At 38.2% G+C, this 13,080-nt stretch overlaps 1 protein-coding gene across 1 annotated transcript; it reads right to left on the reverse strand.

Annotated features, from left to right (window-relative positions):
- Window positions 1-1,578: 1,578 nt before the first annotated feature.
- LOC143856213 (aldehyde dehydrogenase family 2 member B4, mitochondrial-like) lies at window positions 1,579-9,993 on the reverse strand. The gene is made up of 11 exons (XM_077366356.1): window positions 9,837-9,993; window positions 6,617-6,751; window positions 6,125-6,267; window positions 5,853-6,006; window positions 5,512-5,741; window positions 4,020-4,109; window positions 2,902-3,075; window positions 2,668-2,805; window positions 2,264-2,401; window positions 2,112-2,173; window positions 1,579-2,014 (listed from the first exon to the last, which is right to left on the reverse strand). Exons 1-11 carry the CDS (start codon window positions 9,910-9,912, stop codon window positions 1,741-1,743), a joined length of 1,614 nt encoding a protein of 537 aa, XP_077222471.1. The 5' UTR covers window positions 9,913-9,993; the 3' UTR covers window positions 1,579-1,740.
- Between the last annotated feature and the right edge of the window lie 3,087 nt (window positions 9,994-13,080).

The following is a 13,080-nucleotide window of genomic DNA, read 5'->3' on the forward strand; positions in this document are numbered from 1 at the left end:
AATTCGCACCCACTGTAGGATAATGCGCACCCCTTGTAACGTGAATTGTGGCAGACTGTAACGCTTTTTTGACGTAAAATCACGTTAAACCTTAATAAAACAATACACGTCGCGCGCATAAGGTAAAATAACAAGTTAAAGAACAAAAGTCATATTCGCACCCACTTTTTCATAATGGCAGCCCTCTCCCCTATTTTACAATTTAGTACGGCTACTGATAGTGGCACTACCATAGTTTGATAATTGCACAAACTCAGATTGTCTTTTCTTTTTAATTTGCTTCTGAGAAATTTTTGAGAATTGTAATAGATTTCTATATATATTTAAGTAGAGGGATGCTAAACTCACAGGAGCCGACGGCACAGTTGGAGCCATGCCATTTGCTTTTATTGTTATCAGTGCGGTTATGTACGCAGGTTTAGGGGTGCAACTTGGGTCGGGTTCAACCCGAACCCGTCAGGTTTAACCCGAAAAAAAGTTGGATCGGGTTGGGTTGAGTTCGGGTTCGGGTTCGGGTTCAGGTTCGGGTTGAGGGTTTGGGCAATCCAACCCGAGTGAAACCCGACATTTTTATCATTTTTTTTTTTTTTTTTTTTGGCAAACTTAAAAACTAGGGTTGGGTCGGGTCGGGTCCGGGTTCAGGTTGAGTAAATGGTTCCTCGGGTCAAGTTAGGGTTGGTCTCAACCCAACCCGAGTTGCACCCCTACCCAGGTTGACGTGGCTCCAATGGTGCTGCCCTGGTAACCCTTTTTCTACAAGGGCTCCTGTGAGTTTAGAATCCCTTATTTAAAGAATAGAGGACAATATAAGTTAGTGATATTTGCACTACTGAGACAGACTCACCTTATCTTTTATTATTTAACCACCTGTCAAAACTTATTACAATTCTCAAAAGTTTCTCAGCAGCCAATTAAAAAGAAAAGACAAGATGAGCTCGTCTCATTATCAAGACATTGTAGTGCAAACATCAGTAACATTTTTTAAGGCTACTAATGTTGGCACTAGGTTGAAATTATAATTACAGGAGTGATAAACTGAAGGGCTCCCCCATTGGTCCATCCCAACAAGTGCATTTATTAAGCTGAATTGCATTTGACATCTATTTCTGTGAAACAGCCAATTACTCCAAAAGCTTAAGCTGTTAGAGTTGGTGTTATAATTAATCATTTATACTTCAACACTCCCCTTCCCCCACATGTGGCCCCTCTTTTGGGTTGGCCGTACCCATGGATGTTTAACATCAAGAAGTTGGGTTCTGAACCCTAAGCCTAGTTAGAGTTGGTGTTATCTAATCATTTATACTTCAACAATTTCCATCCAAAATGTAACCAGTGTTATTTGACATCTATTTCCATTAAAATTGTAACAAGTGTTGGGGTTCCACGCGAAAGCAACAATTCCACATCGGGAAAGAGCAACTGATGTGGAATGCCTATTAGGACTTGGGCATCTTCCCCTTAACAGCTAGCTTTTAAGTGTGAGTTCTACCCGGGCCCAACAACTAGATATGGTCAAATCAATCTATTTCTAGTAGGAAGAGTTAATATCACACTCCTTAAAGAGAGATACTACAGATATTCATAATAAATCCACACTAGGGATGTTGATAATAGACCACAAGATCCATCGTCCTAAGCTATATACAATGCTTTGAAATCACAAGCTAACTTATCAGTGCCATCATTCTCCGAACTAGCCATTGTCATACTAAAAGAAACAGAGAGAATCAGGAGATTACATTACAGCCATGCTGGGTTCTTCAAAGGAGTAACAACAGCCTTCACTTGGAGGTAGTTAGTAAGGCTGTAGATGCCCCTTTCTCGGCCCTGCCCACTCATCTTGAACCCGCCAAAGGGAATTGCAGCATCTAAAACATAAAAGCAATTAACCCACACAGTTCCAGCTCTAAGTGCGCGAACTAACGTGTTCGCAGTATCAATACTCTTTGTGAAAACCCCTGCAGCCAACCCATAACGCGTAGCATTTGCTCTTCTTATCACTTCATCAATGTCCCTGTCATCAATCACAACACAAACATTAGAAATGGAGAACCCATTTTGGAAAATGAAAAGAGAAGAAACCGATGTTTCTCGACAGTTTATAGGCTCACTTGAACTTCAAGATGGATTGGACTGGGCCAAAGATCTCATCTTGTGCTATCGGCATGCCATCCTTATTAACATAAGCATTAAAATTTGATTAGTCCTCATAATAATCACCTAATTTTGGATTTGTTAGTGGTTAGAGTGAAGTAAATGATACCTTGACATCTGAGAATACAGTAGGCTGAATATAGTAGCCTTTGCTGCCAAATCTATCACCTCCTGATTCAAGAGTGGCCCCACTTTCAATGCCGGATTTTATGTACTTCATGATTTTGTTGAATTGCTGTAAATCAATCTGAATACAAAAGGAACACAGAACAATATCACTAAACTAACAACTTGTATGACTAGAGATAGTTAATCACAAAACAAGTTGGGATACAAAAGCATAAATGCAGTACACAACTCTACAGAGAGTGCCCCTTTTCAGGAAACCATGACAAATAACAGATGAATATGATAGTTTTTAGTGGAGTTGGATAGTAATTTTCACAACTCATTACAACAGTGATTTCCTATCCACTGTTTAAATGAAAAGAGAAAAATAATGTGTTTAATCACCTGAGGACCTTGTTCAACACCTTTTCTGAAAGGATCACCAACAACACGTCTCATGGCACGTGCTTTTGATTTTTCTAGAAACTCATCGTACACACTTTCATGTACAAAGGTACGAGACGCAGCACAACAACATTGTCCCTGTATATAGCTCACCCTTAGTTATCAAAAAGAAAAAAAGAAACCCATCCTCCAAGAAATCCAGTATAATTCTTACAAAGAATTGACAAGATAAACCTGATTGAAAAACAGAGCGAAATGTGCGAGCTCTACGGCTTTATTAACATCAGCATCCTTGCATATAATGAAAGGAGATTTCCCTCCAAGCTCTAATGTCACAGGCTTAAGATTGCTTTTTGCAGCCAATTGAAGTACGGTCTTACCAGTATCAGTTGATCCTGTGAATGCAAGCTGCAAATAGAATTGAAACAATTGTTAGATAGGCAGAGAAAATATTAATTTTAACTAGTTGAAAAACAGATTTCCTACCAAAAGAAATTTTTTTTTATTTAAGTAGGATATGTACAAAGTGTGAACTCAAAATGATATGATAGGTAATGCAGAATAACAGTGTTACCTGTTTTCATTCTTTATACATTTCTGGCATACAAAAGGCACGGTTATAACAATAAAATTTTCTACAATGTTGACTTAGTATTCTCAACAAGAAGAGTAACTGAACACTAAGAACTGGTGGAATCTGCAGAAGGAAGCTTAAACAATATAAGAAGAAGAATGAGAAAAGATGTCAAAAAGATAGGCCACCCCTAGGCACTCATAATAGTTGACTTCCCCTCCAACTTGACAAAACTCACCTGACTGCAGATATTATGAAAGAAATCCACAGGTTTGTGTTGGTTCTCAAATTATGAGTTTCTACATATCAACAGGATTAGATGGAATATTTCAGTGTAAATAAGAGCCAGGTTGTACTCCTGCTTAAAGTAGTGAGAGAGTTGTTCTGCAATTACCTGTTGTACGCTACCCAACCCACATAGTACATACAATACCTGAATAGCATATGTTGGATGACTTCACCAGGGGGAAAAGGACAGAGATGATTTCTTAATAGCACTGTGTAAGTGTTCTACAATTTATTTATTTATTTATTTTGAATGGTAGTGTTCTACAATTTATAAACTAAATAAATTCCAAGAATGTTGATTCCACATTGTGGTGACAGTGGTTGAACCGTAGATATATGTATGCCATTTATTATTATATAATTTTAGATAGCCAATTCATAGTAATAATGGAATTAAATTCATTAAGAGGACGAACAATCACATATCCATGACAATACGTATTCCCTGCAAGAACAAGATCTCAAATAAAAAATCACACCAGTGTAACACCTTGTCCACATCCATGTGGCTGGCAAGAGCTGCACCGGCAGTTGGACCAAATCCAGAAACCACATTCAGAACACCAGGAGGAAGCCCTGCCTGCCATAGATAAATGCACATAAGAATGCAGGATAGTTTTTGTTTTAAATGAAAAGAAGGCGGGATGTTACTTAAGTGAAGAAAAAAGATTGTTGGATTTTATTCAGCGTCAACAAAATTTTCCATCAAAACTAGAAACAAGAAAAGTAAAAAAAGCCTGATTTCTTGGAATGCTTTTGACTCAGATCTTATATCAGCAAAACAGATGGTAAAAGTACAATGTTGATAAGACTCTGCAACACTATATATAGTTAGCAGTTAGAGTATTTCTAGCCAGAAGAACCGATGTCAGTATCTACTTATAGCGCTAAATAAATTACACAATGTACGACACAGATGTTGCATACCCATGTCAGACCAAGGTTAGCTGGTCCGCTTGTTTTGGATCTAAGTGGTTATTTTGGCACCTAACGTATAAGTCAGTCCTGTTGAGAAAACTCTTTGCTCCAATCAAAACAGAAGTTCCCAAGTTTCCCGCTACCTTTTAGTCTTGACGGTCCCTCGAGCCTATGCATATACTAAAGAACCAAAAGTGGCTTAAACTCTTTTCTTTCATTTTTTAAAGTTGTTGATGGAGTTTAATCACACCTGGTGAAATCAATAAATGTGTTTTAAGATAACTACCTGATATATTATCTTATAGCGAATGTGCATAGGTTTTAATAGTACTTGATGATAAAGGTGGTCTGACTCTGAAATAATATTATTCACTGAAAGAGCGTATCAAACTTTGAATTTGAGCACGATATAAACCAGATTATCAAACCAAAAGAACAAAACAAGATGTGCATCACTGCGAGTGAAGAACCAATGGAAACCAAATTAGCAAAGAAAAAAAGGATTTGGAAGCAAACCAAGTAACCATAACATACCAAGTGAAGAAAACTGCAAACCATCAAACCATGCCAAGAGCGTATCACTGAACTAGTAAACCTGTTTTTTCCATCGAGTGGCAATGGGATATAAACCAGGTTCACCTCTTATGTTTTAAAGAGTATGTCTAGTTATACATTTAAACATCTAATACCATTATATATTTATTAAAGTTTCTGCTATAATACCTTTTTCAATAACAGTATAGATGTGTCAATAACTAACATACCTGTTCAAGGTTGAAGTTATTAATTCATTCCTAACATCAATGAAGATCACAATATTTCAGTGCATAAAATCCTATTCTTGTCTGATTACTCATAAAATACATTAGCATTTTATAAGATGAGACTGCCCACTGTAGATGCACTGGCATTTTCGGGAAAGTGAAAGGCCTCCCAATTATATATCAAACAACAAGTTATCATGCAAATGCAACATAAGATATTCAAATTTTGAAAAGGATAGTATAAATTAGTGAAGCCCATAATCAATTCTGATAGAAAATAAAATAGAAGCCAATTCTTACCTCAAGGAATAATTTTGACACATACAAAGCAGATAAAGGTGTCTGCTCAGCGGTTTTCATTACAATAGTGTTACCACATGCTAATGCAGGCCCGACCTTCATAGCATACATAATAAGTGGGAAGTTCCAGGGAATGATCTGACCAGCAACACCAATTGGTTCATGAAGAACTTGCACATGGTGGGGTCCATCAGCTGGTACAGTAAGTCCATGAATCTTGTCTGCCCAACCTGCGATTTTCGAACAAAAGCTCAGAGCTACACTAACTTCATCTAATCATGCTGAAGACAACATTTAAATAGATCAAAGCATTTTAAATTATATCTTTTCATTTATCTCACCAGCATAATATCGCATTAAGCGTGCAAACACTGGAATTTCAGATTTAGCAGCCTGTTCATAAGGTTTCCCATTATCCCAAGTCTCAAGTGCCGCAATTTCATCATTGTGCTTTTCAATCAAATCAGCAAAGCGGTAAAGTATACATGATCTTTCCTGGACAAGGAAAATTGTCGATAGCAAGTTAAAAGAATTTCAGCATAATTCAAATAGAAGTACCCATCACATATTAACCCAGATTGAGCCTCATATAACTCAAATTAGGGATTATTACATATGGGGTCATTTTTGGCCAAGGTCCCTCATCAAATGCCTTGCGAGCAGCAGAGACAGCTTGGTCAATATCTTCTGCCTCACCTTCAGCAACATGAGCAATTACTTCTCCTGTCCTAGGGTCCAAGGTTGGAAAGGTTTTCCCTGAGGCCAAAGAAAATTCTCAACATCATTTTCACACACACAATGCCTTAAAGGAGTGAATATTGGGTATTCAGATGCTTCACTGGCACAAGGAAATCACAAGTACAGTTGGCAGAGTGGAAATATATACTTTTTTTGGATGACCTAGGGTATCCCCACTCCAATTTTAGGGCGGGACCATTCCCTACGGATGCGTGCAATCACCCGTAAACCATACGCATCAGGTAAGCCCAGGGGGATTTGAACTCGCGTCAATGGGGAGCATACCCATGACTTTAAGCTAAAGAGCCACACCCGTACGGGTTCAGAAATATATACTTATTGATGAGTTGAAGGATAAAAAATACACCTGATGCTGAATCCACAAACTGCCCATTGATTAGCAGTTGCGTAAAGTTTATTTGAACAGGTGGCGTAATAGGCTCTTCAGCTGCAATGGCGGTGCCAAACCAATGGACACTTCTGGCCCAACTAGAATTTCGGCCTGAAGATACATTTTATGACACACATTACATTCAACGAAAAAGGTCCACTAAAACTACAGCAATAAGAAAGAAAATTCATTTCCAGAAGAATTGGAACATTATGGGAGCTCAGAATAGAAGGCTTTCAAGTACTTGAAATATTTCAACCAATCAGACCAGGAAGAGGTTAACTGAAAATAGAATATATTAAAAGTGTCTAATTTTTTAACATACAGATAAGAATGAGGACAAGGGATTAGTTCTAACATAGTGAAATTACAGCATAGCTAGACGATTATATGCAAGATAAATCAGCAAATGATGCAAGGAATCCACCAGTGAAAGATGACAGTGGTTCTGAAAACATAAATCGATTTTAGAAGGCTTCAAAGACAGACTTAAGCTTTAACATATTCCAAAAATAGCTACTGTTGAGAGAAAGATTTAGAGAAGAGAAGAGTGAGTTAGGGAAAACTCCCCACACTAATGTATTTATATAAAGAGAAAGATAAGTACAATGACAACTATGCCCTCAGGCTTATTACATATATCCAACACTCCCCTTCAAGCTGGAATGTAGATATTATACATTCCCAGCTTGCTACAAATATCATTTAACTTCGACTTAGGCAAGGGTTTGGTGAAAATATCTGCTAACTGGTCCACAGATCGAGAAAAGGAAACATGTATCTCGCCCCTATGGATTCTCTGGCGAATAAAATGGCAATCAACCTCTATATGCTTGGTTCACTCATGGAAGACGGGATTGGTGGCTATGTGAATCGCAGCCTTATTATCACAATAAAGCTGAGCTGGAGGAGAAGAAGAAAAACCAATCTCTGTCATGAGGGAACGTAACCAAAGAAGCTCCCCACTCGTATGGGACATAGCTCGGTATTCTGCCTTGGCGCTGGACTTTGAAACTACTTCTTGTTTCTTACTTTTCCACGACACTAGATTGCCACCAACAAAGGTGCAGTAACCCGTAGTTGATCTCCTATCTGCTGGAGATCCTGCCCAATCTGCATCACAATATCCTTCTACCCTGACATGTCCATTTTTCTTGAATAGCAATCATTTTCCTGGTGCCCCTTTCAAATAGCGGAGAATATGAACTATTGCTGCCCGGTGAGAGGTACGAGGAGCACTCATAAACTGGCTAACTACTTCAACTGCATAAGAGATATCTGGGCGAGTAACAGTGAGATATATGAGCTTACCAATCAGTCTTCTATACCTGCCAGGGTCTTCCAACAGATCCCCTTCCTCTAGAATAAGCTTTACATTGGGATCCATAGGCGCAGATACAGGTTTTACTCTAAGATTTCTTGTTTCTTCCCGTAAGTCCAACACATACTTTCTCTGTGATAAAGATATCCCATGAGAGGAATATGCCACCTCTATCCTAAGAAAGTATCTGAGGCGGCCCAAGTCCTTTATAGCAAACTCTTTTTGTAAGAAAGTCTTCAATCTCTGAATTCCCCCTGAGTTACTACCTGTAATGATGATGTCATCAACATACACAATCAACAGAATGCACCCTGCAGAAGATTGATGGCTGAACACTGAATGGTCTACTGCACACTATCTAAGTCCAAAGCGTATGACGGCCTCATTGAATCTACCAAACCATGCTCGTGGAGATTGTTTCAAGCCATACAGTGATTTCTTAAGGCGACAAAGAGAGGAGGACATCTCCCCCTGACCAGCATACTCTGGAGGCTACTCCATATTAACTTCCTCCTGGAAGTTGCCATGTAAAAAAGCAATGACAGAGGAAGGGGATCTGTCAGAAGCAATGACAGACGGGGGTGCGGGGTACAGACGGGGGGCGAGGGGGGAAGCGAGGGTGGAGGGGGAAGTGGAGAGGGGGCGGGGCCTGGAAGAGTGGGGCAGAGGGGCCTGGAAGGGGAAGGAGGGGGCGAGGCCTGAAGGGGGGCTGGAGAGGGGCGGGGCCTGGAGTGGGGTTGGAGAGGGGGGTGAGGGTTAGGGCGCGGGAGAGAGGGAGATGGGGGTGAGGGATAGGGAGTGGGAGAGATGGAGAAGATGGAGGCTAAAAGGTTTCCCTAAGGATCAGAAACCCTAGGGCTCTGATACCATGTTGAGAGAAAGATTTCGAGAAGAGAAAAGTGAGTTAGGGAAAACTCCTCCTCACTAATGTATTTATATAAAGAGAAAGATAAGTACAATGACAACTATGCCCTCAGGCTTATAATATATATCCAACAGCTACTTACACAGTAGGTTTAATATATTCCAAATATAACTTTAATATATTTTTCTGTATTTCAAAAATTGCTACTTATCATTATGGAATTAAGTAGCTTCTTTATTAATTACTTTTGATATGTGAAGATGAAGTCATATAACTTCTGATCAAGTTACACAGTTTATGAGAATTTCAGTGTTTAAGCTTTAGTTATAATCCCCAGACCTATATGATCTCATCAATGTCAAATTACATCAAACAATTTCAGTGTTTAAGCTTTAGTCCTAATCCCCACACCTATAGCATGTCATTAATGTCAAATTACCACAAAATCTTCTCCATATAATTCATACTTTTTTTATCTTCATGACTTGTTCTGTTTTATTTTTTAGTTCCAGAAAAATTATCTCAACTTGGCAATTTGGTAAGCTTTCTGATCAGACACCTGATATAAGATAGCTATAAAACACCAGAGATACAGAATCAATAATGAAATTAAAAAAAAACTCACCCAAACAATCATCCCATAGGAGAAGCATTGGAACTTCATAAACACGATTTTCGTTTTATTACTAATTAAAATCCTAGTATATGAATAAAAAGTAAAAACCCCAAGCCCATAATTCAGGATGTAAAATCCAGGCTTTACCTTATAAAATCCAGGTTAATTTTAGCTTGTGAAGTTCAGGATTTTACAATCCTGCATGTATTCAGGTTTTAGTTTTTTTTTTTCAGATCACTCAAACCAGACTATACAAACACACATAAAAGAAAAGAAGAATAATTTAGATTAAAAATATGACCCAAGACAGTCAAATCCTTTTATAGAGCATGCAAACTGCATGGATTCAATCAAACTGATAATGATAAAAGAAGAAGAAGAAGAAAGATATTACCATGACCTACTAATCGAGAATATGAAGAAGAAGTGAAAGATTGAGAGATGAATGAAGATAGTCGTCTAGTGGCCATGGCAGAAAATTAAAACTCTAGCTTTAATTGCATTTAATTGCAGAAGAGAGTGAGGTCAAACCTCTCTTTAATAAAACCAATAAAATATATTGACCAAGTTGACCCTCGGGATTAGTATAATAGGGGATAAAATGATCACATTTTGGGTGCAACTGGGATCGGGTTGAGCCAAAAAAAACAGTCGGGTCGGGGTAACACAGGTTGAGTTCGGGTTGAGGGTCTGGCCAACCCGACCCTAGTGAAACCCGAAATTTTTTATCAATTTTTTTTGTAACCTTAAAAACTCAGGTTGGGTCGGGTTGAACTCAGGTTGGGTATGGTTGAACTTGGGTCAAGTCAGGTTCGGGTTGGAAGAAAGGGTTCCTCGGATCGCGTCGAGTTGACCCTCGTCTGGTTGGAAATCGAGTCGAGTCAGGTTGGGGCCCCAACCCGACCCAAGCTGCACCCCTAATTATTTGGATTGACTTCTTTATTCACACCCGTGCGTGTCCATCGGTAGACTTTGGTCAGTCGCGAAGAATGTGGTATTTGCGGCATTTGTTACAAGTGATTTGCTAGGGACCATCTCTGAAGGCATTTTGCGGTTGGGCTGTTGTATGTGAGAGCACCATCTAGGCTCAAATTTTGTCTGATTCATTACCATCACAGAAGGCATTTCACGGATGGGTTGTTGCATGTGAGAGCAGCCAAATAAGCTCATATTTTGTCTTATTCATTTAATTCATCTGAGGTGGCTGCTCTCACATGCGACAGCCATGCCGCGAAATGCTTGTTGTGATGGTTCCTAACAAACCCCCTTGTTACAAAAGGCTACTGATGTTGGCACTGCCATGTTTAAATAATTGCACTAAATTACCTTGTCTTTTAATGATTAACTACCTGTCAGAGGTTATTACAATTCCCTAAAAGCTCTCAGAAAACGAATTAACAGAGAAAATACAAGGCGAGTTAGTGCAATCGAAACATGGCAATACCAATATCACTAGCCATCATAAAATTCTATGAAGTGAGCCCCACAGTAATTTTTGAAAAAGTACTAGACTTCGCGTGCGGTGTATAAAAACTCTGTTTTGATAATGCCACTAATCACTTTCTTTTACAGGCTTCTGATTGGCTGTTGTGAGTTTTCCGGTTAATTTAATAACCTTTGACATATGGTTAAAAAATTGTAAAAATGAAGATAGTGGTGTCATTATAAAAATATGGTATTGCAGATATCAGTCCCCACCAAATATTAACTGAAAAAATATTGATTTTTTTTGGCAACACTAATGTTTTGATAATGGACACGGTCTACTTGTATTATATTCTTTAAGCACCTCTCAAAGGCTGTCAGATCTTTTTGGAAATTGTAATCAGCTGCTTAAAACATAGAAGACAGGGTGATTTCGACTCATTATCAAAACATGGTTGTGTTGTGCCCATATCATTAGCCTTTTTTAATGCCTCATTCTAAAGTTTAGAAAACTACAAAGGAATTAAACATCTACTTTCTCGTAGATTAATTCTATCAAAATCTCACATCACAATCAATAAACTTACAATCAATATTCTTGATCAAAGGATTCAGCTCCTATCTGTAGTAACTATCTACCTGAGAACTCTAATTTGAGAATCCAACTCATTATTCTGTTTGGTTGCTTGTTAAGGAGTAGATGAAAAGTAAAATGATCATATTTTACAAGTAAAGACAAAATTTGGTAGACAGATGTTTACTTTCCCTTTCCTCTTGATTTGGGAGGAATTAGGTAGAAAATCAGTGGCAGCCAAGGCAAGTAGCTAGGATGAACAGTGCATGGCAACCAAACATTACTGAGAAAGTGAATGACATCTTTTTTCTCTTTTTTTCTCTCTATCAAGTGTTTTGATAAGCATGCGCTCCATTTGTTTGTCGTGTAGTATTTAAAAGGTTTTAAGAGCTTTTCGAGAACCTTAATATCATCTGACATCCCTTTAAATACTACACGACAAACACGTGGAGCGCATTTTTATCAAAACACTTGAGCGCAGAAATCATTTCCCTATTTTTAGTTGTTATATTTCGTACAATATTTCATTGTATACTCTACTAAACACTCACACAACACATTTTGGACATGTTTGGAGCCCCATTGGATCCATGTCAGCCAGTGGTGGGGCCAACCATGATCCAAATGGTGTGGACCCCAAATCAGGTTTAAAAAATATGCTCAGATTGGATGTTTAAGACCATATTCATCTCGTTAGAGTAATTTTTGAGAATTTAAGATGGGACCCACTTGTTTGATGGTTAAGATAGTAGACCCATGTGGGGTCCGTCCATGCAACACAATGCTAGATGGATGGCTCCTTGATATTTAATCGAAAGATGAACTGAGGAGAGTCTAACGTAGGTATAGGATTAGGAAACCCCATCTTTTATTAAATCGAGCAAAAGACTACAGTGTAAATATACGCATGGATTAAGCAAGAAATCAAAGACCTTAGATACAGTGTAAATATACTCATGCATCATAATTTTCTACTGTCCACTGTCAAAAATTTCAATAAAAGTCAAATATTCAAAGTTCATAGAGTCCAAATATGGTGAATTTTAATAAGATACCCATGAAACATTTTCGGATATTTGTCAAAAAAAAAAATTGCAAACCACTCTGGGAAAAACTATTAATTTGGGAAGCTTGATCACTACATTCATTTTATAGGGTATTTTCATAGAGATGATATGAGATGATCTGTTCAATCAATCTAGACGGTTGATCTTGTAAAACATCATGATCCAATGCACACACTCTTGCTCCCTTGCCGGACAGTCATCACATTCATCAAAAATAAGCAGTTGATTTTGTTTTTTGGCAGAAATTAAATCTTGGTTCTATTGATGCGAGAATCCAACTCATTATTCTGTTTGGTTGCTTGTTAAGGAGTAGAAGAAAAGTAAAATGATCATATTCTACAAGTAAAGACAAAATTAGATAGACATATGTTTACTTTCCCTTTCCTCTTGATTTGGAAGGAATTAGGTAGAAAATCAGTGGCAGCCTGCAGCCAAGGCAAGTAGCTAGAATGAACAGTGCATGGCAACCAAATGGACCCATTCTTCCACCTAATTTAATTTCTTTCCACAGTAAAATGTTGTTTTGGTGGCAACCAAATGGACCCATTCTTCCACCAAAGACCCAAAAAACA

Source organism: Tasmannia lanceolata, unplaced genomic scaffold, assembly GCF_043159265.1.
Source record: "Tasmannia lanceolata isolate RefF3 unplaced genomic scaffold, GAP_Taslan_0.1 ptg000023l, whole genome shotgun sequence".
NCBI classification, from domain to species: domain Eukaryota; kingdom Viridiplantae; phylum Streptophyta; class Magnoliopsida; order Canellales; family Winteraceae; genus Tasmannia; species Tasmannia lanceolata.